Source organism: Leptosomus discolor, chromosome 6, assembly GCF_034619465.1.
Source record: "Leptosomus discolor isolate bLepDis1 chromosome 6, bLepDis1.hap2, whole genome shotgun sequence".
Lineage (NCBI taxonomy): Eukaryota > Metazoa > Chordata > Aves > Leptosomiformes > Leptosomidae > Leptosomus > Leptosomus discolor.
The window spans coordinates 8,259,166-8,284,941 of NC_141396.1; the positions used below are offsets into that span (position 1 = coordinate 8,259,166).

At 41.9% G+C, this 25,776-nt stretch overlaps 1 protein-coding gene across 1 annotated transcript; it reads right to left on the bottom strand.

Annotated features, from left to right (window-relative positions):
- Positions 1-533: 533 nt before the first annotated feature.
- On the bottom strand, positions 534-23,964 carry ENO4 (enolase 4). Its single transcript, XM_086466849.1, has 15 exons — positions 23,797-23,964; positions 20,767-20,895; positions 19,349-19,539; positions 17,685-17,821; positions 15,524-15,693; positions 15,164-15,295; positions 13,639-13,704; positions 12,851-12,916; positions 10,602-10,769; positions 8,652-8,777; positions 5,925-6,120; positions 4,886-4,953; positions 4,206-4,323; positions 2,034-2,158; positions 534-821 (listed from the first exon to the last, which is right to left on the bottom strand). Exons 1-15 carry the CDS (start codon positions 23,962-23,964, stop codon positions 534-536), a joined length of 2,148 nt encoding a protein of 715 aa, XP_086322975.1.
- Between the last annotated feature and the right edge of the window lie 1,812 nt (positions 23,965-25,776).

Consider the following 25,776-nt stretch of genomic DNA (forward strand, 5'->3'; position numbering starts at 1 on the left):
TTAAAGGTCCCTTCTAAAGCTTGCCAGGAGCCCCTTGCATCCCTCTCCAATGGGCCAGGTTTGGGCCAGGCCCTGTGAAGGTGATGACACGCACAGCAGGTTTGGTATGGGGGGTATTACTAATTATTAAAACATCACTGTTTAGACACATTGCTTTAAAAATATTTTGCTGTCTACTTAAAGCAAGATCTTGTAGGCCTCCCTACTGCTGTCCCCACGCACGCTCTGTTGAGGAAATAAAAAGCAGGAGCGTTCAGCACGTCTGTGTCAGAGGCCCCAGCGGGGACTGGGAGGCAGAGGCAGTGCAGCCCGTCGTTTCGGTACCCAGGCTTCGGGTGAGCCAAGTCAGAAGTTTGTGGGTGGAGGCTGGTGCTCTTATTTGGGTGAAGAGCCTTCCAAAGGAGGACTCCCCTCCTGGGCTTTGCTTCAGGGTTACCAGGCCAAGTTGGGAACGGCTGCACCTTAGTCTGCCTTTACTGCTGCCAATAAATGACTGACCCCAGGCTCCGGCGAGCAGGGACTGCCTCTGGGATTCAGGCCTTCCCAGATTGCAGGTTACTGGGAATCAAAGGGTTGGGAACTCCCAGCTGAGAGCTCGCAGCGCTAACACACAAGCCTTTGCTTCGAACCTGGTCCACACTGGTGGCATTCATTCCCTTCCTGGGTGGCACTGCAGATGTCTGTCCTCGGTAACACGAACTCCAGTTTCCCTCAGCCCTTCCTTCCTGTGAAGACAGTGAGACAGGTGCGGCACGGGTGTGCTCCGCTGCCAGCTCCCGTTCCAGAGGAGTCTCTTTACATTCAGCACCGTGAGCATTCTTCTAGGATGAACGAACAAAAGTGGTCAGGGATCTCCCTAAAGATGGGTGTAACTGAAATTGCGTGGTCAAGTACTTGAATGCACTTGGATTGTTTTTTATTTGGTGATTTGAAACAGTGATAGTCCTGAAGGATGAATGTTCTGAGTTTGTTGGCTTGGCTCTGCATGCAACTGTCTGGTGCTTTTCCTAAAAATAAACTGATAGTAACGAGTGTGGTAGTTTCACATCTTTTTGGTGTTTTTTGCATGTTTGCTGAGAAAATGTTGGACTTGATCTCATTACATAGAATTCCTAAACTTGGGGAAATTTGTCTCATTGGTAGCTTCGTTTCTGGGGGGCAGTTGGTTCCGGTGGTTAACATTTCAGTATCTGTCACACTGAATTTAAAATGCAATGTTTTCTATATGTATTTTTCCTTAAATTATTGCCACTGTATTACACCTTCAAATTTTCAAACGATACAAAACCCGGAAGTTTTTTAAGAAGTGTTTCTTTCACTTAAACTGTTTGTTACCTCGGACGTACGTTATTTATTTATCTTTTCACTGCTGCTTATTAAAAAGACTCCTGACAAGTTTCCCAGACCTTGTGAAATCGACTTGTTATTCCCTGCCTCCGACTGAAGCAAGCTTCCTAGTGCTGCCAATTACAGCTTTGTGCCCTACATTTGGGGTTTGCACCGAGGCACTCGTACTGGTAGCTAGCTAGAACTGGAGCGAGATTTCCCTCGTAGGCTAGATCTGAGGGCAGCATTGAGGGGGTGTGGGGGGATGGAGCGGCATAACAGTCAAGGCCTTTGTTTTTTGTAAAATGGTTTTTTTTACTGTTTGTCAATAGCTTGCTCTTTGTATGGAGAGAGATTCCGACTTCCCCCAAACAAACATTTAGTTTTGGACTTAACACAGAGGGATTTGTTTTGTCGGTTCGTAAATACAGCACAGAATTTTGTGGGATTTTCAAACTAGAGCCGCTGCTTGGTTAACGGGGTTTCAGCTGACAGCAATGGTCTCCTGGGGAAAGAGACACTGGTATCTGAATGCTTTGAAAAATGTTTGGCTAAAGTGCTCGAAAATAAATGGATTAAGGAATAGATAATATACAAGCTTCTTCCTGGAATGATTTGATTTTTTTTTAGAAATTCACCCAAAAGTTAATGTTGCCAACCTAGGTCAGTGTGCTGTGCTCTGGGAGCGGAGCGGGCAGGCTGCAAACCTGCAGGGCTGGCTGAGAGCGCTGTGGAGGCAACGAATCCTGCTTTGGGGGAGGAATTGCATCAGAAAGTGGTTTTTCTGGCTGTGATTCTTCAGCAAAAGCAACGAATTCAAGATTTGCTTCACCTGAAATAAAAGAGAAAAAAGAAACTCATGTTTGCTGTGAGCCAGCTTCCTGTGATGTTCTCTGGTGCACTCAGCTGTTTTTAAAACGCTGCCTGCAAGAGCCTCCAAGCACCTTGAAAAGCCTGGGCCGTGGAAACGAAGGAGCGCCAGCCCCGGACTGCGGTTACCTGTGGGTCAGGGCATGGTGCCCAGCAGCCCGAGCTGGGGTATTTACCGCATTCCCTTCACTAACCATCTCGCCTTGGCGCCCCTTTTTGGGAACACCCCCTGCGCTGGTGCTCTTGCAGAGGCTCCCACCAGCTGACGGTGCCTCTTCCCTACCCCGGCCTTTAACAGCTTCCTGTAGGCCCAGGGTCACATCTTGCTCCTGTAACTAACACTTCACCTCTCTCCTCACCACTGTTCTCCCCAATTCTATGACACTCCCCGACCTCGCCACTTTCCTCCCCGCTCTGTCCCATACACGACGCCCGCCCCGCCACAGGGTATGTCTCAGCCCCACGTCACAGCAAAGGGGTGGCCAGCCGGCGCCGGGGCTGGCCAGCAGCTCACACGCGCCTCCGAGGTGAACCCGGTGGCCAAAAACCCAGTGGCAGCAGCACCGGGGCTGCGCTCAGGCCAAGGCCCCCGCGCAGCCCAGGTTGCTGGCAGGGAGCGGGGGCGAGCAGCAGGCGAGCAGGGGGTGCCGGTCCTGCCGGTGCTGCCGGGCCCAGCTCCTGCCCCGCGCCGGCACTCCCGGGGGTCCCCTGAGGCGCCGGTGTCACCTCCCAGCTACGAGCCACTTCCCGAGTCCTCCACTTCTGGGCTCCCCAGCGCAACCGGCAGCTCGCAGCCCAGCCAAATGAAGGGTTTGGGATGCAGCTCAGGCATGCCAGCTCGGTGTTTCCCGGCTGTTGATTTAGTTACTGGATTTTACTTCTGCCAAATGATTAACGGCTTCGGGAATTGTTGCTGTTTCATTTTATGAGATATAGGTCTAAATATTTGTCAAACTCGCGCTCTTTTGTTTAGACTGTACCAGTTGAACAGGGAATATATTACTACTGCTGAGGCAGTTACAATTCATAGTTCTGTATCTGCCTTGTTTTTGAAAAGAGCATTCGGTGAAACGACTTTCTTAGCAAAAAAGAATTGCTATTTCTTACAGTGATCATAGATGAGCAAGGGGAGATTTCAAAAACTCGAGTGTTTTCACTAAAAATTTTTTTAAAATAAAAGCGCTGTTCTGCACTGTGCACGTCAAGTGCTGCTATCCTATGTACAGAACATTGGAAATGATTAGAAACAAGGGGGTAAAATGACTTAATTCTCCTTCATGTTTCTTTTTCTCAGGCATAATAAATTCTTGCAAACCCTTTCCTTCCTTTCTTCCTCTCTCTGCCTCCCCTTCAGCCTTTATTCTGTCTTGATTGATACCTGAGCAAGTGAGAAGTGCCGCTAATGAACTGTGCAGCATTTAACAGTGTAGCATAGAGTCTAAAAAGAAGATGCAGATCCTGAAATGCGGGCAGATGCATACGAGTGGCTGTGCCTGAATGTGCATCATCAACTTCGTTTTTTCTTGGGTTTTCTTTAGTGCTTACCCACGCAATTGTGGCTTTCCAAACACATTTTGCTGGAAACGTAACGCACAAAAGAGGGTTGTGAAATGGAGTTTTGTTAGCAATATATGTTTGGGGGCTCGAGGGAGGTGGAGTATTTGGCCTAAAATTCCGTTTTGGCAGCTTTTCGGTGTGTTCCATGCATGGGTTTTGTTTTGTTCCTTTTGCACCGTGGGCTTCAAGACTCCAACCAATTAATTCTGGAAAAAAGCTTAATGTAGGCTACTCCTCAAGAAGGGGTCTATTTTAACATTCAGTAAACAGATAATCCATTAGGACAACAATATACATTGTGGCAAGTGCTATCCTAGGTTTTTTTTGTCAGCGCTTATTTATAGTCTTTTGATTTCGCTTCCCTCCTGTGGTGCAGTTTCAATCATTCTCCCTCCAATCTTTGTTCTCGTATTCATTGCAAGCTGAAAACAAAGTAAGAAAGAAGCTCATACGTAGCGTTCTATTCTTGGCCAGTTCTTCCTCTATAGCAAGAAGGCGGTTGTATTTGGTCACCCTTTCTCCGCGGGAGAGACCTCCCAACTTGATAAACTTGGCACCCAGTCCCACAGCCTGAAACGAGAAAGGGTGTATTTTCAAACGACATGGTTTGGGAAGTGAAGTCATTCTGCATGATTAAACGTGGTATCCTACTTCTAATTTAGCACTCTTACCTTTCTGCAGATAAAAACCCTCCTCGGAGTAGAAATAAAATCTCCTGATGAAAAATTTAGCGGATGCAAACAATAATTTTCACTGGCGTATGAAATTAAATTTTATTTGTCGATGTAGCTTTAATAAAAAAAGACTAAATGTATTAGTGTTAAGAATTTTGGCCTAAAATATTCTTACTACTCAGCAATGTTTTAAGTAACTCGCATTTTTTTTATAAACTAATGCAACCAAATAGATCATACACACTTGTGAATATGCTCCCTGCTCTGGCAAATTTCCTGTGTGTTCTCTTTAGATTAACTCTGTGGGGAAAAAAAAAGCGCAACTCTCTAGAAAAAAAAAAACATTTTGTAAAATGTTGTTTCTTTCTCAAGCAGAAACAGGCTTTCTCCTGAAAAAATAGTTGATGTTAAAAGCAGTGTTTTGGCAATTCTGCAGTTGAACAGTTTTCAGTACTTACCAGATCCACAAGGCTATCATCAGAAGTTTCTCCATCTGGACTTCCTAATATGGTAACAAGTCTTTGACCTGTACAGAACGGGAGTGTAAAACCTTCATTAGTGTACATTTGATATATTCGACACAAAAACCGTTGGGACTTTTCATTCTTTTTTTACCCTTGGGCTGTCTAAGCTTAAATACAAAGAGGAGTGAAACCACTGAACCCCATCTCACAGAACTGTAAGCTGCACTAGTTTGCCACAGGAACAGCACGGTTTGCTTGCAGCATGGGTGAGGGAGTATCTGGCGTCCTGTCCTAATTTCTGTCTCTCGCTGGTCTGTCTGGTAACGTGTTCTGCAGGCCTGGAGGCTGCTCTGTTTGTTTTAAACGTGCCCCTCACTATAGTGATGCCTTTTCTTCGCTGTGAAAAAGAGTTTGCCATCCTGACTGAATGGAATCTTTTAAGTTGCTGTTTACTCGCTTTTGATACGGTGATTCTGGGCTTTTTGAAGGAATAAGGAAGGAACTTGGACATGTTAAATTTGTCCATCTCTTCCTTGGGTATATAATTGCGTAAAGAAAAATCGATACAAAGAGAAATCTTGCATCTGGAAATGCGCAAGTTCTTAGTACTGTTACCACAAAGGCTCACTAATAGGTAGTCAGTCAGCCACGTAAACAGCAATTTAAAACATTTGGACTTTGTTTAATTATTAATCCTAGTACTAGCCAAATTTCAGATTACTCAACTGCAGCTTTGTTTTATTTTGTGTAACTCTGATGTCTCCCTGGACGACACTTAGCTGTAGCGTCAAAGGGCCCCCACATTCAAAGCACCCGCAGTGTTTTCATTCCCTCGAGTTGAAGCCTCGACCGCTGTTTTAAGCTCCTGAACAGAGATTTGAGAGTCAAAACACGAATTTTAGTTTCTTCTGAGAAGCACTTTCTGAATTAGAAGTGGCAATAACCAAATCAAAAAGATGCCATATTTACAGGTGTAGCAACACTACTTATCGACTCGCAGGGTTTGAAAGTCAGCCTTTCCCCCTCTACTCACCAGCCAGGAGTCCAGTAAGTTCTATGAGGTCTGAAACCTTGGTTTCGTTAATGTATTTGAGGACAACACCACTGCACGTTGGTACGCTTATGTTTTGCTCAGTTTTAAGTTTGGAGATATATGTGGCAGCGTCTTCAGCGATCAGGTAACATTTGGAACCAAGAGCACGACATACATTACTCCACTGTTGTCGGTCCTGCGTAAACAACCAAGTAAATATCCGCAGTTTAAAAAAAACAAACTGAATGAAAACCCTAACTGAGAATGTAAAAATAAAAATTAAAAAATATATTTTTTTTATTTAGTCCTAAAGTTACCCTTCATATAAATATATTATGTTTTATTCTGTATTTTAAACGTGTCTACCTAAGAACAACATACCACCGGAATTTTGCTTGGATTTTAAGATTTTGCTAGAAAACATACATTCTAATCTGGAATGAATCACAGCTGGTTGCATAAAAGTATAGTTTAAAATGTTTCAAATTAAATTAACAGTAGGAGTTTGCTATTTTGATTTCTTTCCTGAAATTTATATAATTTTAATGGAATATAAAACAATTTCCTATTGTTTTATTCAGCAGACTCATTCTTGTGTTAGTATTCATCTGAACACGAAGCCGTGAACCAGGAGGCAGTCATAGACTCAGTGACACGCGTCAAGGCAGGATGGCCAGAGCCGTGAGACTGACCCACAGGGAACGCTCTCTTTCCAGCAAAACTCCTTTTTTTTAGGGTCTTTGTCTCCTGATTTTAATGCACTGTCCACATGGTACTGAGATTTAAGGGTAAATAAAGGGCAAGGATATATAAAGAATTTTAAAGAAGAAATTTATGAATTTGCTTTCTTTGTGTCTACAGAATGCAAAGTTCTCCCATTCAAACCATTACTTTTCTAGTTAATAATTCTGCCAGTAATAATCCTTGGGATGCGGATCAGACAGACTTTTGTAGCTCTATAGTTGCCAACTGTGTAAGGGTCCATTCCTTTAAGGATTTCAAGCCCAAATGTAGGGGAAAATGAAGTTTTTGACACCTGAACAAATGTCTAAACGTTGCTAAAACGAATGTGTAAGCACTGAAGTGGTTTGCTGTTGGCAATGAATTGTTGCGCTGGTACCAGGGCTAATCCTGAAGGACCTAATTATCTGTGGCAAAGATGGGGCACGGGTAAACTGCAGATTTGTGAGGCGGGGGAGGAGGAGGAGGAGGAGGAGGAGGAGGAGGAGGAGGAGGAGGAGGAGGAGGAGGAGGAGGAGGAGGAGGAGGAGGAGGAGGAGGAGGAGGAGGAGGAGGAGGAGGAGGAGGAGGAGGAGGAGGAGGAGGAGGAGGAGGAGGAGGAGGAGGAGGAGGAGGAGGAGGAGGAGGAGGAGGAGGAGGAGGAGGAGGAGGAGGAGGAGAGGCGTTTCCCTTTGCAGGATTCTATTGCACACTGTACTTCACTGTCTGTTGTAATTCTCCTGCAGATTTTCATATTGCAAATATGTTCCCTCGTCGGAATTCTCAAGGAAGGCTGCAGCCCGGGCAGGTGTGGGGACTAAGCTGGTGTTTTGGAACATTGGTAACTCAGAGAGTCCGACTGAAACTGTGCAGGGACGCAAGGCTAACTAGGGTGAGGGAGCAATAACACAGCTATTTGAAAAATGAACTTTTAAAGTTCCAGTTAAGGACAAAATCACATGTATTTTGCAGTTTATCTGTTTTAGAATTACTGATTCAGGCACCGGGCAGATTCACGCAGACAGCATCACTTTGCTTCCCCTGTCAATCACGGTCTTCACGTTTTGTTCATGAAAACAAACCCCGTATATTTACTTCAAGAGAAGAGTAAGCGCACAATTCGACAGCAAGAGCAAATTTTTATTAAGCTGTGGAGCTGCAGAATACAGGTCTGCAATTGTAGGTTCTACAACAATTCAGTTTTTAGCTTTTGTGTAATACATGGAAACTTAATCTTATGTATAAAAGCTAATATTTAAGGTTACGCAATCTGTTTCTTTCACCCATCTGTAACTTAATAACATGCTTAATAATATTCTACTTTTTGGTGTAATCTGTTGGCCACACTAAATCAACTCCTCTAACTTTGATCACAGTGGTAAATACATGGTATCTTACTACCTCCTTAAAAATCCTGCCGAGCAACGCTGCCAGTGACGGGTTTGTTCTGGCTTTGGGTATAAATCTCCGTCATAAAGAACTACAGCAATCATTTTTTTTAAGTGATTTCAAGGAATATACAGCTATGTCCAAATTTTAGCTTCTGCCATATAATAAATATAATATAATGTAATATAATGCAATATAGTATAATGTAATGTAATATAAATAATTTATATATCACTTGAATTTTATAATTTGGTTTTATAATTTGAATTCTTTGTTTACATAAGAAGGAAAATGTAATAAAAACGACGGTGGTTTAGCAAGTAGAATCAGAAAAAAAAGCATTTTCTTGTAATTCTTTAAAATATTTGTACTGACTGTATTCTGTTTGTGCCAGGATTATTTTCTGACAGGACTTTTGTCAAAAGTATAGAAAAAATTAGAGTTAATGTCAATTACCGATATGCAAATGAATTGTTAAATACATTTTTACAGTGATATTTTTGTGCCTAAAGACTCTGAAATCAGTGTCGCATTTTATATGTGTTGTAAAAATGGGAAAAGTTCAGTGACACTTAACGGTATCACCAGTTTTCCAAGGACTGCGCTGCCGTGTCTTACCTCTTTTCTTAAGGGGTCTATTAATGCAGTAATAAAGGGAAATTTACTGATCAGTTCCACGTACATATCAACCATTTCATCAGGACTTTTGAATGTTCCAGCGAGTATTTCGTATTTTCCTTTAACCTGGAAAGTAAAAGCGCAGCAGGTCAGGAAGGTCGTACTTTACACCCCGGAGTACAACTGGAAGCAGACAGAGCTGTGACACGGGTGTCCCTAGTACGGCAGTGGCTGGTGTGTTCTTCACCGCGCACACAGTCACTGCCTGCTTCACCCCGTGCCTACGTGCTCAGCGGAAAGCTCTGCCTGAAGACACAGCGGGTGCCAGCGGGCTCACGCCAAAGCCTCTGACAGTGCCACTCTCAAAACAAGGGAGATCTATTTTAGCCTTTTCTAGGCAACACTCCAGTTTTGCACTACTTTATGATAAAGTTAGCAGTATCTGACATCTTTATTGAATCTTGCATGAAAAATCTCACTTTTCACTTCCAAAACGTTAAATTTTTGTCCTCATTTTCATAAAGAAAATATTGCTGGGGGAAAGGAGTGCACCCTCAGTGCTCAAAACCAAGACACTGCCTTTCCCTGCCTATTTCCCCTTTAAAAAAAAAAAAAAAAAAAAAAAAAAAAGACTAGTTTAAAACTAGTCTCATCGTTCTGGAAAGCACAGACTGCAGCGTACCAGGATTATTAAGGGCACAGTGTCAAACTGCACCAGAATACCCGCTGCTTTAGTGACTTTAGCAGGTCAGTAACAGAAAGTTACAGAATTACCGATAATTCACTGGTTAAGATTTTGCTCGTTCTGACATAGGATACAGATATCCCAGACTGTCAGGAAAGCAACTGCTTTCACAAAAGAGATTAGTAATGGAAGGTTTGTCACTGTGGTAAACCCAAACACACAACATCTCATGAGATATTAAATGGAATAGGAAGTTTCTGTTTCTGCTTAGAGAGAAACCTGATTGATCTTGGAACAGGAGGCAAGACTTCAGCTGGAGATAAATAAACTTTGTTAAATAAAAATATTGAAAGATAAGAATTCAAAAATGAATGTTGATACACAATGAGATGAATGTCAGTGGGTATACAGCCATACCGGAGTAAAAACACACAGAAAGTTCAAGGTAGGTTGAAGAAAACAACAGATGCAGCGTAACAAAACGGAGAAATAAGCATCTAGTGGTGCGAAGGAACCACAGAAGCATACTTGTGTAAGTAACTTCTCGTTCTTCATCCTTGAAAGCAGGGTGGATAGAAGATAATTATTTCACTTATAATGAAAATGAAATGAAATGAAAAAAACCCCACCAAAACAGGATTTACCATTTAAGACTTTAATTCAACATCGTCTGAGCTGTGCTGTGAAATGAAGCTGGTTTGTTAAATAGAGCGTGTGGTAGGTGTTTGCCCATTCCAACAGTTGGCTGTATTTGACACAGGCTGATCTGTAAAATCTTATTAAATAAAGAAACAGAGAGCAGGAGTAAACCCGGCTGATGCAGGCAGGCTTACACCATTTGAATGGCTAAAGTTAAATCGTGGAAGGCACAGAGATTCCTGCAGGCAGGGCACGACCTGTCCTGGGAGTCTGCCTTGGTCCAGTGAGCCTGATCCCATGCAAGGTGCCCCACCAGTATGCCGGTACAGCTGGGGAGGAGGGATACCTGCATTCTCACCGCTCCCGCTGCATCAAGCTACCAGAAGGAGGTCTGCATCTCTCGTCCCCTTGCACTCACAATCCAGTAACATACCTGCTACACTTGCAGGACTGATTCAACCACAATTTAGCAAAGCAGAGACAATTCTTTTGGTTTGCTTGATTGCTACCTTAAAAGATGGGAGTTAAAAGCTTCTAGGTGAGTATGCAACATAATAATAAATAATGTTAACAAATAGCTACATTCCTTTTAAAAAGCAACAAAACAGATATTGAAAATAACTTACGTAATCCATTAATTCATGAGCAGCACAATTTATTGCTACGAACATGTCTGTCCCTAGCTCCAGACCTATATTGTTGCAAGCTGTTTGCATTAGGAGTAGTGGTTGTTCCAGATTATCGCATCCCGTTATCAGGCAACCTAAGTGTGATATTCTTTTTAAGGCTCGTGGCTGAAAGTAGAACAGAAATAATCACTTTATTTACTCACATGCATATATATAGTACTTCTATATGTATTTTCACTGTCATTGCAGTCTGCATTCAGTCATCAAAATATAAATCTGTTCTCAGCAATCGCATTGGCAACTTTAAGGACAATTCTCTACGAATGAGGGGTTATCAAGTGCTAATGAATAGAGAGCTAAGAGTGTTTCGAATTTGTCTAGTCATGTAGTTCTCACTCTTATATGGCCAGTACTGGTTTAGAAAAAGATTTTGAAGGCACTCCTAACAATCACTGAGTTGTCATGGATGCCATGTAAAAGCTCCCAGTGCTGTGGACCATCCCTTTGCCACAAAGACATATTCTCTGCTTTTAAACAGCTTTTACTCATTTATCCCCAACTACAAGTTTGATATTGCTTCTATGGAGTGTTCTGGAAACACCAGAATCTTCCAAGACTTCTAGAAGGACCAAATTTCATAGAGGGGAAATATCTCTGGCACAGCTGCATGGAGTTGCCTGCCTCAGAAATAGTTGTCCTGGGCACAAGCCGCAAGCAGAGTTGTATTGAGCAAAGATTTCACATGTCCTTCTGTTGTCAGGTTTTTTGTACGTTTCTCAAATACTGATTTTTGACTTTAAAATCTGTGAATTTTGCATTATAAAGAATGACACTAAGTTGCCCAGGAAGCAGCAGGATATAATCCTGGGTTAGGCTGGAGAAGTCAGTTGGAAGGTGTTAGAGGACTAACCGCAGCAGACAGAACAGAGCCCTCGATACAGAAGATACATGAATGTTCCTTCACATAGAAAATTAGGAAGAGAATGCAGGTCACATTATTATGAGAATATTTTGTAGCAATCTGCAAGGAGAGACAATCTATTTAACTTGTCGCTTTTGGAGCACTAAGCTGCAGCAAGAGACAGCAAGAGATTCTGCAGTCTTCTTGCGTTTAACGTGAGACAGAGGTGAAGTCTGCATTCTCATGTGATTTTCAAGGCACCCGTATGTTGCGCCTTGTTGCACTCTAGTAAAAGCATTGTTTATCTTCACAAAAACACTTTTCCTGTCTAGTCTTTACTTCTATAAACCAAACAAGTTCTTCTTCACTGCCTACTTTGCGATTTTTCCCTCCCCAAAAGTTCAAACTAACAGAGTGCTTTTATCAGTTTAAAATTCAGTCTCGCTACGATCTCCTTTAGTTTTCTCCTTTTGAAATAGATGGAATTTTTTCAGAGACTCAAATGCACTGTTGCCTTGTGCATATTTTAAGAGATTATTTTGACTTACGACTGCAGTACATACTGTGATAAGAATATGGAAATTACCCACCAGAAAACCATTGGTCAGGTGCTTAATGATGATGAATTTTGTGGTGTTTAAGCAACAAAAACCCAGGAAAACTTTCATTCATCCTCTCTTTTGTATACTCCACAACAGCAGCAACTCTCACCTGATAATATCTTAATCATCTCAGAATGGAGAGCAAAACTGGCATGGCATTTCCATCCCACTATTTGGAAAACTCACCTATAAACTACAGGTTTTGAAGTGATAAAAAAAGATCATTTGAGTCATATAAAATACTGCCCTGTGCACTATTGTGAGTGCTGCCCTTTAGCTACTGGTTTGTATCTGCCATTATCTACTACCTCAAACAGGAACTGGGAACTTAATGCAGCATGGTAAAGAGGGGAGTGATGCTCCCAGAGTCAGGAAACAGTACAATATGCAAGTCTTACAGGTAATAGTTTTATGGCCTATGTGATCAAAAGGGCATGTTCTCTGCTGGTGCTCCAGGGCTACAAAATGCTCATTTGGGTAATTTACCAGGATTTCTGTATGAGAAAAATGACCAGATTCCAGAAGAATTTCCCCTTTCTGGTATTGTTCCACAGGAAGGGAAAGTATAGTCAGAAGAATCCAAATTATTATGTAAAATATGAGCATTTGGAATACTTAAAAGTCTGGCCTTGACCTTTCCAAAACGGTAATATAGATTAACGTTTCATTTCTTAAGAACATTTTGGTTCCCTGCTGTAGTTAATACCTTGCTGAAGGCTTAAAATGAAAATCCCTTTTCTTACCAGAGCTTTTTTCCCTGTATTATGCGCTCTGCCTTTCTTACTGTCTGCTAGTTGAGGACTACTGGGCTGTTGGGAGTGAAAGAAGAAATACATCAATTCAATGGAAAAGTCCAAATATGACACAGACACCTCAGAATTAAAAAAAAAAAAACAACAGTTGACTGAATTTTGGTCTAAAGAGATTGAAAAGGAAATAGCTTCTGTTTTGTCTTGAATACTACCAGCAACTACCCAGCTTTATTTTCTGGTGGTAACTCATTTCAAACGTTTATTTCTATGTGGGCATCACCCCAACCACCATTTGTTTTTCCAAAGATTCTCCGCTAGCCTACCAAAACCACAGGGCTTCTCAGAAATGAGGATCTAGACTCTCTACTTGGAGAAACCCAACAACCCCGCTCTGCAAAAAGCATATGCACATACTGAGACTGATTTACTACTACAGGAATAGTACCTTGAGCAATACATGTTGCGTGTGCGTGAGACTTGGCAAGATCAGAACCATGTACTGCATGTTCACTGTGACACCATTCACTCCCAGTATACTTCTTCAGGTAAACAGGAAGTCTTACTATGCTTAGAACAAGGTTTTAGCCTATCTTTGTTAATTTAATACCACCAAATGGCCAATGTTTTATTCATCTGCCAGAGAAACACATCTTCTATTCTGTGCCATAAGGCTAAAGCTGGTAACAGGCTAAATCTTCCATGTTTAAGCTTATAAAGACAATAGTAGCAGAAAGACCAAATGAAGTACATCACATTAGCATTACACATTTTTATTGTACCGCTTTGCCTGGAGGCTCCAACAGCCTCATCATTTCTTTCTGAATGTCCAGAACTCTTCCTATGCCCTGAAATTAAACAACAGTAATCTTCAGAAGAAAGATAAATCATTTTATTTTAGCAGCTTAAATCAGAAGAGAAAGAACACTTATGCTAAATGCAGATCTTAATATAAAGTCTTTAAAAAAACCTGTTACAGACTTCCTTAACGCAATCCCCCACCCACAAAATGCAGTCAGGTGTCCAGTGATAAAGGGTTAGCAGCAGTGGAATGAACAGGAATATTTGATTATGCTGCTGAATGGGATGGCAGGAAAAGCAGTCTCTTCTTCCCCGAAAGGAACCCTTCCCAAATCTAACAAGCAAGCAATATCTGGTCTACAGAGTATCTGAGAAGTGAGAAAATGATAAACACTGTTCACAATTGTGACTCTATCTATGACTGCCTCTGACAAAATTGAATGTGTTTACCTTTAGAACATTTCCAGGAAGCAGGGAAAAAATCACTGTCTTCGTTTTAAACATTGGGGAATGAAGGAACAATCCAATGAAATGAATCCATTGCTTTTAACACAAAAGTCTTTTTCCTTTTCAGCTGAGCTAGTACAAGTTTAATGCTAACTTTGCAAATCACAATTCAGATTTTGTTAAACTGTGCCAGTAAAGGAATACTGAAGGGGGCAGAAGTCAGTCACAGCTGACAACACACCAACACAGGACGAATGGCTATATTTTTTGCACTGCAGCAAGCAGTTTGCTGCACTCCCATACGCACTAGGAAGCACTGTGACTTTGAAAGGTACAGAATTAGCAATCTTATTAAGAGCTCTTGTGACAATTCTGAAAAGTTAAAGGAAAAGGAAAAAGAAAGAGAATTAAGCTCAGGTATTTGTTCAGGTCACCAGCATACAAAGTAAAAATCACAGCCTTAATGTAGGCATCTTGTGCAGATCCATTCTTTAATGCAACACATGGCTAAACAAAAAGAGAGGGCTGATCCAGTCTCTCTCATCCATCCTTCTTGACCTTTGAATAGCTTTTATTCTGCTTTGTATTCCCTTCTATCTTCACAAATTAATTTTTAAAGCAGTTTATTCCCAAAGATTTTATGCTTCCCTGTGAATTTGTTATGAGCTTTGTTGTTTTGTATGCACTATCAACTGATACTATTTGTAATCTACTAATGTAAAATCACATTCTAAACAAAATTAAAATCTCTTATTGCTGTGTAACATAATTCCCCTGCATCTTCTCAATGCACTGATTTTTTCCTCTATACTAGCACATAAATTTTTAACTTGAAATCTTCATGTATCTTCTTTTAAACCTTCATTATTTACTTCTTTTAATGTACCTGGTGTTAGAATTCTGCACAAACATCTGGTAAAACTTTGGCCTTGCAAGCAAACAAAAAATGAAAACCACAGTTTGCAAGGACTATATTGAAAAGTTCTATATACTTATGTACATATATAGTTCATATGAAGTCCACAGAATACATTTATAAAAACAAAAATGAAACAGTACCTGTTTGAGTGGTAACTGAACTGGTGGTATAAGCATAACTTCTTTCACTAACTTCAGTTTTGCAGGTGAATTTTTTTCACAGTTCAACAGAGTAACCATTGGGAGTGGAACAGTCATTTCTTTAGGGGAATCCTGTAATTGGGAGTACCATGTGAAAACAAAAATGTTAAAAATCAGAATAATTTCTTATATATTGCAATTATGGCACAGGGTTCAAAGACTGCTACAGGCAATTATCTTCAGGGTGCATTCTATGAGGTGTATTTAATACCACTGTCACAAGGGACTACTGGCTTCATAATTTTAGAATAATTGTGATAACTGGGATAAAAGACACAAAATTACCAAAACTACATGTACCTGATGATGTTTCAGCAGTGCAATATGTAAGTACAACGGGATATGGCTAATGGTGGCACCAGCCTTAGCTATGGCAAGTGATGTTCCCCCAATGGCTAAGCTGCCACCAAGCACAGATCCAACAGGCTCCGCAGGTGGGATTGTTCTCTCTGCAGCTGCCACCTTCTTTCCTACAAGACAGAGAGTAGCAGCTAAGTATTTTCTTGGTTTAAAACATGTGCTTATGTATCACAGTTGTATGAGTAAATATGACAATGTCATTTCAGTATGTACTCAATGCATTACAAAAAAAGCAGTTCTTTTTTTTTTTAACTTAATCTTGTCAGTCATTTTACATGAAATGACCTTACAAGTAAGCAAAGTATCTGTTGTCACTCCAGTTTCAAATGTATTTCATACTGGAGATCTTTCAGCCACTGAAATCTGTGTTTTTATTTATCTATGTTTACATCCAGTAATGTTATGCAATTTTTCAGGCTCCTTTCATAAGCATGATTTCAGTATTCTTTATCATCCTCCTTATATACTCAGCTTTTGCATAAACAGCTTGGAAGATTACACTGGGAGCACACATACCTGATTTCCTCTAATAATGATTGTGAAAAAAATTTAGGCCTATTACAGTTGGATTTTCCAATGAGAAAACAGGTCTTTTAAACATTCCCCATGCCCAGTCTTGTTAAATTTTCAAAGCAACTTATCTCCCTTTCAGATACAGTAATTTTTGCCAAAATGCTTGAAACTCAGCAGTTCCCGCTATCGTATTTCCTGCCCACAGTGCTTACATGAACAAGTGCAGTAAGCACCTACGTAAACCCGAAAGGAGGGGTCTGATTCTCAAGAATCACACACATTGTGAACTTTTGTGTAACTCCGACCAACTACTTCACTTCCTAATAGCAGTGCCGTGCAAGTTTTGATTTCCAGAAGCTATAAATACTACAAGGTACAACTGATATTTTATGGTAAAATGCTCTTATAGGACCTAATTGTATAAGCAGATTAATTATACAGAATTGGCATACTACACACATTCTGTACCTCTTAGTCGAGGATGAAAGCTACGCACACAGACACTGGTAATCAAGCGCTGAGCAACTCTGACGAACTGCAGTGCTTTGCAGGGATCCTGGCCACGACACTACTTTGCAACCTGCATAAATTACAACACAGACGCTACCTCCGAGAGCACCTGCTACTGGGAGTCACCATCTGTTAGTGGCCTCCTGCAACAACTAGTAGCTTTATAATCATCGGCTCCTGACAGTGAGGTATTGATTCTCACAATAACATTACAGTCAACGTCACAATTAAGTATGAGGAAAAAACAATTAGTGAAAACAAGTAATGTCTGTACCAGCAGAAGCTTGACTAACAGTATAATAGACAACATGATGATGTACCCGACAACTGCAGAGATTACATTTCAGGTCAAAGGTGCCTTTACCGCGCACACACCTATCATATTAATTGGGAGGTTTTACTGATAGTATATGACAATTGAAACTAAACTGACAAGAAATAATATTTTGCCAAAATTTTCTGCCCATCCAATAAATGATAACTAACCTTTTTTTTTTTTTTTTTTGTCTGAGGGTAAAGTATATATCCCATCTTTAGCACGATTGTTTGTTCTCTTCCTTTTTACTCTGTACTGCCCATCATTCCCATGTCACCCCCTTCCTTCTTTTTTTGCTTTTCACCTTATTTCCTCCATTTCTCAGCAAGAAACTTCCTTTCCTCCCTCTTTCCATTCTTTTCAACTTCTATCTTAATTCTATTTCCATTTTCCTGCTCAGTTCTGTGATTCCCTTTTCTTTGCTTATCATTGTCATTTTTATTCATTTGCATCCTCCTCCAGTCTTATTCCTCACTCTGAAGAGTAATAACCTCCTGTCTAAGCCAACTGTAAAACAAAGGCAGAAATTCTGTTCAACCAATGCATGGGAATGATGAGAAAATGCTGTATTTTCCCCTCTCTCATTTCTGCAGTAGAAACTGCTGTGATCAGAAAGATTCAGGTAGAGTAACCAAACCCTTTGAACCAGACGCTGTCATGTGTTCCCAAGCATTCTGTGTCCGCAAGATACTTCAGAAAGTATTTTAGCACTTATATCAACATCTGTATTGCAGAAATTACTAGAATCAAATAAACTAAAACCTGGTTTTGCTGCCTTTTTCCCCCCAGGTAGTGCTGCTGCTGCTGGAATGCATGAAGTAATGGCAAGAGTGGCTTCTGCTGCTTCTTCTTCTTGCTTTTGAATTTTTTGTTCTTCTACCTTTTTTGTAAAGTATTCACTGAGGGAAGAGGCATAAAGATTACTGGCTCAAAATATTGTTAGACATGTGACGAGCAGACACAGGATACAGGCTAAAGAACATGCTAAGAGGTAGATTAAGGGCATCTATTTGAGCTTCTGCCATAGAATCATTGTGTGAAGCTGGAGAAGTCAATAAATGACATCATCATTTTTCAGTAGTCATCTGCAGCATTGATTAAACCCAAGGAACCACAAGCAAATATTATAAACTTTAACACATGCTTTTCAAATCACACGGGTTAGAAAGTCAGCTCTGTGCCGCCAGTCTCAGCGTGAAGGATGTATTTGCTTTGCATGGGCAGGAATGGATCCCATCATACCTTCCTGACATACAACAGCTTGGCCGAGGCTGCTAATCCGATAGGTCAGTTGTACCCTGGTTACCTAAGCGGCTGCAAGCTCAGAAGTGGCTGAATTTCAATTCCATGCACAAAGTAGAAACTGCACAGTCACCCGATTCAGGCAAACTGAGTATGTAAGATATAGGAAGTGGTGTAAACAAGGCATTAAAATCTTCTTTAGTCTCACTTCAGTTGGAAGAATTTCTTTCCAATTGAGTCTTTACTCCCTTCATCAAGGTTTCCCCAAAGCTAATCCGTGTGGAAAGCAATTAGGCCTGTTTGCTAGTCAGTCTGTGCTAAGTGCGGCAGCCCAGCCGCTACCCCGACAGCGAAGCACCATTCCCCTCCGGGATGGAGCTGAAACACCTCCAGCTGCAGAAGAGCAGGACAGGCCATATCACTGCTGCCAGGGTGAAGAAAGCCATCACGCTGCCTGGTAGCTCCTCTGACGTTCCTGTAAAAATCCTTTCAGCTACATCTGTGATACTTTACCTTACGTCTTTTTTTTTTTCTTATAAAAGCCTGCCATGTTTCTTTGAATGGAAAAATACGGCCACTCTTTTTTACTTTGAGATGCTCCCAAGAGGAAATATTTGTATGAAAAAACAAACATGGATGTTTACTAAAGAAACTATGCTTCCAAAGAAACTCATTGCTCAAAGTAAGAAGCCTTCTGGAGTGGCTTGCTCAGAAATAAGACCCCACCAGAACCTGAGAACTGTACGAACAGACACGTTTGCTGTGGATTGGCTCAGTGCAGAAGACACACACAGGCCTTTCCTACCGCTTCTGTTCTGCAGTGCCAGGAACAGAAGTGGAGTCACAGTCTGAACCAAAACGCCAACCGTATCAAACTGGCACTGAATGAGTTTCTTAAATGAAGCCTTTGACTCATGAACATGCTCAGGCATTTTTTTCTCAGAGACTCTTATTTTTGTATCTCATGTATGAAACCTTGTAAAAACCAGCATGACTTTCGTATAATAATCATAAAAAAAGCAGGAAATAATATAGTGCAACGTATCTGAAACAGACATCACATCCTAAAAATATATAAAAAGTAATAGAAGAAAGCACTGAATATTCTATACATTTTTAATTTAAAATATAAATTAATGGTGTATATTTCAAATGCAATAATTTGCATAATATGCAAAACATACCCAAGTATCTTATCAACTGTGCACTGGTCAGTAGGCTTTAAGTCTCTTAACATTGTGTTCAGTGACGCATTGACCCATTCCACAGCAGTGTTCACAGAGTCATTTCTGTCTTTCTCATCAGCTGCACTTGTTTCAGGTAAAGCATTTTCAGGTATTTGAGAATGAAAACACATTACAGTGGAACAAATCCTCTGCAAAATATGTAAGAAGGCTTAAAACACTCTTTAATTTCTAACTCGGAAATGTCATTTGAAAGACTAAGAAGTGTATGTCCTTACAACTCTACAGGTACCTACCTCCAAATCTACTGTTTGCTCCACTTACTTTTTCCATCCAGCACCTTCCTTCTAGTCTCTCGTACTTTGGCAATCACAGACGTCATTCAAGTTTCTTGACCTAAATTATAACCACTGAGGCAAAAACCTCCTGACAGATCTGCTTTACACATATACTTTGTTATCAGAATAGAATGGAGTTATTTCAAAGACCATTCAGTCATTAGGACATCTTTCATGGCAGCTGCCGGTAGCCTGTTGTACCACGATTTATCAGCATTCATGCTTAATGCCATCCCTCACGATCAGTTACATTTTGTCTTATTTAGGTAATTTAAACTTATCTTTCTGTACTGCTGAAGAATAAATGATACTTAAGAAAAATCACTTAATAAAGACGTCATTTGCAAGTATCACAGAGTTTCCTGCATTACTGGTATTAAATTTTCATAATGTGAAGACCTGTGAAATTACATTTAATTCAGGAATGAAGTGAACCATAGTCTAACTGACGGAAAGCAGAAAAAATTCCTCCACAACAGCTAAAGTTGCAAAGTCAGTATCTTGACTGTTTCAGGTTGGGAAGAGATGGCAATGCACCGTCAATTTTGCATTGCAAGTGCGAGATGGATATGTTTGATTTAACTGCCACCCACAACAGCCTATTAGCTCAGTGTAAAAAACTGCCTTCACCTACACTGTGGTTTTCAGCTGTACTATATTTTTCTGAAACACTGTCATACAAATAGAAATAGAAGGATCTGAAAATCAAAAAAAAAAAAAAAAAAAGAAAAATGTAAAAGGAAAATGACCTTGCAGGACTAGATATGGGGTGTAAGGAAAAGCTACATGATCATTAAGACAGACAATAATTTAATATACAGAGATGCACTGTCACTTCCCACTCATAAAATAAATACTGTCGAATTCACGGAAAATGGAACACAAAGGTTTTATAGTTGCTGCCACTGTCTAACTTTTCATGACAGTTTCTTTACTAAGTTACAACACTCACTGTTGAGTCACAGGGACTCATATCCTTCCATTAAAGGTGGAAAATTAAATGTTCCTTAAGGTGTGAGTAGAATAGCAGCTCTCCCTCATATTGCCTTATTAAATAAACCAGGAAGAAGCAGCTCATACCTTCTCATAATTTTTAACTGTACAGTGGATTTCCACTTCTAATGTTGGCTGGCCAACTCCATCAAGAACTTTTCTTCCAACTAATTTGCATATTACTGGAGCTTTTGAAAATTTAGAAAAGTAGTTGGCCTTGAATGAAAGAGAAAAAACTTCATTAAAAGTCAATTTCTATGCAGAGGTTTTTATTCCATTAAATATATTTCAAGCAAATCCACCACTGAGCAAATGGATTTATACATTTCGGTATTCAAAACACTTCTGTTACACTGCCCATTTGGCATCCTGGGGTGTATTAGAAGGGCTGTGGTCAGTAGGTTGAGAGAGGTTCTCCTCCCCCTCTACTCTGCCCTGGTGATGCCACACCTGGAATATAGTGTCCAGTTCTGGGCCCCTCAGGTCAAGGACAGGGAACTGCTTGGAAGAGCCCAGCGCAGAGCCACAAAGATGATGAAGGGGGTGGAACATCTCCCCTATGATGAAAGGCTGAGGGAACTGGGTCTCTTTAGCTTGGAGGAGACTGAGGGGTGACCTCATTAATGTTTATAAATATGTAAAGGGCGAGTGTCAGGAGGATGGAGCCGGGCTCTTCTCGGTGGTGGCCAATGACAGGACAAGGGGCAATGGGTGCAAGCTGGAGCACAGGAGGTTCCACATTAACATGAGGAAAAACTTTTTCACTGTGAGGGTGACAGAGCCCTGGAACAGGCTGCCCAGAGAGGTTGTGGAGTCTCCTTCCCTGGAGACATTCAAAACCTGCCTGGACACGTTCCTGTGATCTACTCTACGTGGTCCTGCTCTGGCAGGGGGGTTGGACTAGGTGATCTTTTGAGATCCCTTCCAACACCTAACATTCTGTGATTCTGTGATTCTATATTATCTGCTTAAGAATGAGATCCCAGGGAAGAGATCCAACTCGTATCTAAGCATGGAAGTCCAAAGCCACATCCAGGTTAGATGAATATGTTTTATTTGGCAAAGTTAGTGATGAGTATGAACATCTCCTTAACTCTCCTAGAAAACAGGCATTTGTCCAAAGCTTACTTGGCTTTACACTGAATAACAAAAATAGTCAGTCCTACTCATGCTGCTTACAAACTCATTTCTGTCAGAATTCACATAGCCTCCACTTCCTCGGTGCAGTGAGCTGATGTAAAATAATGGTTTTGTCTGCGGATAAGATCGTGAAAAAATACATGTCTCTTCTCTCTCATAAGGAGAAACATTCTGGACAAGAGAAACTCTTAGAAATCCACACAGAAGTCTACTTGATCCTACTGTTATATTAAAATTCCTGTAGCATGCTTTCATTTATTTATCTACTAACAAGTAGTTATTTAGCTTTAGAATAACAGTTATTTATGTTCCCTAACAAAAATACTAGAAACAGTCTTTGACCAAAATCCTTCTCCTCAGAGGAAGTTCTCATGTGAAATGCTACGCATAAAACTTTGTATGTGCTGCAGACAGGGAAAAACGAGAAGTATTTTCAGAATATACTTCTTGATTACAGAAAGTACCTAATGTCCCAGACATCTAATAATGTTTCAAGGTTGCTTCATCAAATATATCTACAGTGGCTCGTGTGCCTCAACACTCAACCAATTCAATGTTAAAGATCTTCATAACAGAAGATTTAATCTGGAAGGAAGATAAGCATGTCAATAACAATAATAACTGCTCCTTTTGTTGACTCTTACAGAACATACTTGGTGTAAGTTATTTATCATGATGGCCAAACTCTCCTAATGAGAAGTGGTTTTTTGGTTGGACAGAATGAGCTAACAAGGCTGGCACAATTTGAGGAAGCTCAAATTGTGGGTATGCTGCACATAGTAACTGGACACAAGAGACCGGTGTAGCAAGGGGTGAGTACTCCATGGGAAATCTGGGATCTGTCATCATCCAACTATGTGAAAACACTTGGGGTTCTGTCCATATCCAATGGACCGATGTTGCTTTAAAAAAAAGATTAAGTTGCTACCTGAGGTTTACTACATAATTCCTTATTAGTTTCATTCTTTAGTCTGGTATTGGTGCCAGTCACCAAAACATGACTTTCCAAATGGGAAAACTAGGAAACACAGCTACACAGAAGAGGAACACGCCAAACACAAAGCAAAGCAAGAACAGGTGTTAGCAGTTCCAGTCCCTTCCCCTGGTGATGGCAAAACACTTGAAGATGGGAAATGGTATCAGACGTATTGAAAAATTTCATTTCCACAGCCACTTCCACACCAAAGAACATACTAGAAATTATTTTTTTCAGCAGTTGCTCACTACTGTAGTATTGGTAATTCCAGTATCACCACAAATAGAGGTTTCATTATGACTACTGCCTATAATATTTTGCCAAGTGGGAATAGACAAAATTGGTCTGATTCTTCACATTTCCACTGAGGCCCATCTGCTTTTCAGGAACAGCTGCAGTGTGAATGGCACCGTCTCTTGCTGCCACCAGCCCAAGACATTGCTGCGCCGAGCAGCGGTTTTATTAGGGACATCCACCTGTGCCCTCCTAAGGCAACATGCTTTGGTTTTGTGTTGAGACAAGCAACCAGCACAGGACAAAAAGCCCCGCTGCTACGGAAACGTATTTGGCCCAGCATCAAAGTGCCACTGGTCAGAAACACAAAATCATCGCAGGCCTTGCCCAAGTCAGTGGGAAATTATTTAAAGCTTAACTCTAATCACAGAGACATCGAGCTCCTCGCATCAACCTGTGGGTTTATCAAACCCTCGGGGCGGGCAGGCAGCACTAGGGCGGGCAGCACCCCCTTGCCTGAGGGCCAGCATGGAGCTGGGAGGGGGCTACGGGAAGGCCCAGTACGGCGGGCACCCATGGGTGGCTCCCTCGCCGCGCCGCTCCTCGCCCCTGAAGCGGGGCCGGGAAGGCCGGTGCTCGCCGAGGAGAGCCCCCGCGGCCCCGCTCGCCCCGCCGGGGCCGGCAGCCCCTCAGCCCCGGCGCTACCGGCCCTCCCTCAGGAGGAGCCGCGGCGGGCACCTGCGCGCTGCTTCCCCTCCCCGCGCTACCAGCTCCCCGTAGAGGTCCGCGGGGCGCAGGGGGAAGAGGGCGTTGAGCGCTTCCTCCATCCGCTGCGGCACTCGGTGGCCTCGGTAGTATTCCGCCGCCTCCTGCCGCGGCCCCTGGAGCCTCCGCTGCTGCTGCTGCTGCTGCTGCCGCCGCCCGCCGGGCTCCATGGCGGGGCTGCGGAGCCCGCAGGCCGCGCTGGCTGCTAGGCGACGGCCGCCCGCGCTCTCGCGAGAGCCGCGTGCTCGCCCCGCCGGTAGCGCTGGGCGGGAGGGGTGTCCCCTCAGGGCGCCGCCGCCCGGGCCCCTGAGCCCCTCGGTAAAGCGCGCTTTGCTCCCACGGAGCCGCTAGTGACCGTCCTGGCACCGCCGCGTTGCTGGGCCAGGCGCGGTTGGGGAGCCGGGGGTGGTTTGGTTTGGTTTGGTTTTCTTAATGCCGTGAGGTGTTGGCGCTTCCCTCAGAGGCTGGTTATGGGCTTCTAAGTCAGAACGCCTCGAGCAGGTACTCTTTAGTTTTAAAAGTCTCTGAACAACAAAATTGTGTAAGATTATCGTCCTGAAAGAGAGACAGATTATGGTTTGTGAAATGTCTAGTGAGGATAACGCTGCAAAATGCCCCAGTAACTCCACTTCTGCATTTAAAAGCCCTTTACTTTCAATGAAAAGAAACGCTTCACAACCTAAATGATCATTTTTAGTCTGCAATTTCCTACAAAAACTTTCACTTTGTTACGCTGTTCATTGGTAATTTTGTTGAAGTAACTGAAAATGGAGATACTTAAAAAGCTGTTAGCTGCACACTTCCTCAGCTCTAAAATCAATATGTGTAGACCTTTGCTCATTGTGTGTTCGCTTCTCTAGGTTGGGTGATAATGAAGAAAAATCCCTACTGAATCATTTTCTTTGCCTTTCACATCCGTCAGAAATAGTATGGTACCTCTCCAGAGAGTTAAACCCTCTTCTCTTTTTTTTTTTTTTTTTTTTTTTTTTTTTTTTTTATTAAAGCCGTTTCCTCAGAAGTCGTTTCTGAACTGACGCTGCCTGTTCTTTGAGGAGAGCGGGCAGTGAACACCTCGTTAGCTTCTCCTCCTTCAGAGCAGGTTAGCACGGTGGGCAGCTGCTCCCTCGGGTATGTTACTGCTCGGGGGGGGTGGCACAGTTGGTGGGCCGGGTGGCAGCAGTGGAGGAGTACCAGATCTGTGTTACACACTTGGCCCAGAAAGCTCTGGTTTAATTAAATGTTCCTGGAAGAACAGGCTTCTGGAGGTAATGGCGCTGGTGTGGTGCTCGGAGAGCATCGTCATGCACTAGATGATAAAATCCGATGCAAAGCTGTACCTTCTGATACGTTTCAAGTGCCTCTAGATCAGTTTCCCACCTTCTGCCTTTTAAGGGGCTCTAAATAAAATGCATCGTGGAGAAACAGCTTCGTGCATTGCTCTGTGGGTTATTGATCAGCCATCTGGGAAAAGAAACTTGCCAGCTTTGCTTTTCGGAAAGCAATGAGCTGAAGCAGATTGATACTCAGTTTATTTAATAACGTTGCCCTCCTCTTGTAAATAAACCGTTTGAAATACTAGTAAGGATCACCCTCAAGTATTTAGCATTTTTGGTTCGTGATCAAGTGAACGTTGCATGAATTATCTGTATGGCCATGTAATTTCCATTAACAGTAATAGTAATTGTAAGCATGTAGAAAGAGGACGGCTTATCCTATGATCCTACCTATTATGAAGTAGTTAACTGATTAAGGTTAGGATACTGCAAGCCACTTCATACCATCAGTGAACTCTCTGCAACCCCATTATCTTCATTAGGCTTGTGTGGGTGTAATTAATTGGTGTTTAGTTAACAGTCGCGTTGAATGAAAAGAATTTAGTTCTATTTCTCTTAGTTTTATTGGCCCCATGGTGCTAACAGGCTAAAGTCTAATTAAAAACTCTCTAATCAAAGTATATGTAGCAAGCCCCAAGGGACAAACCC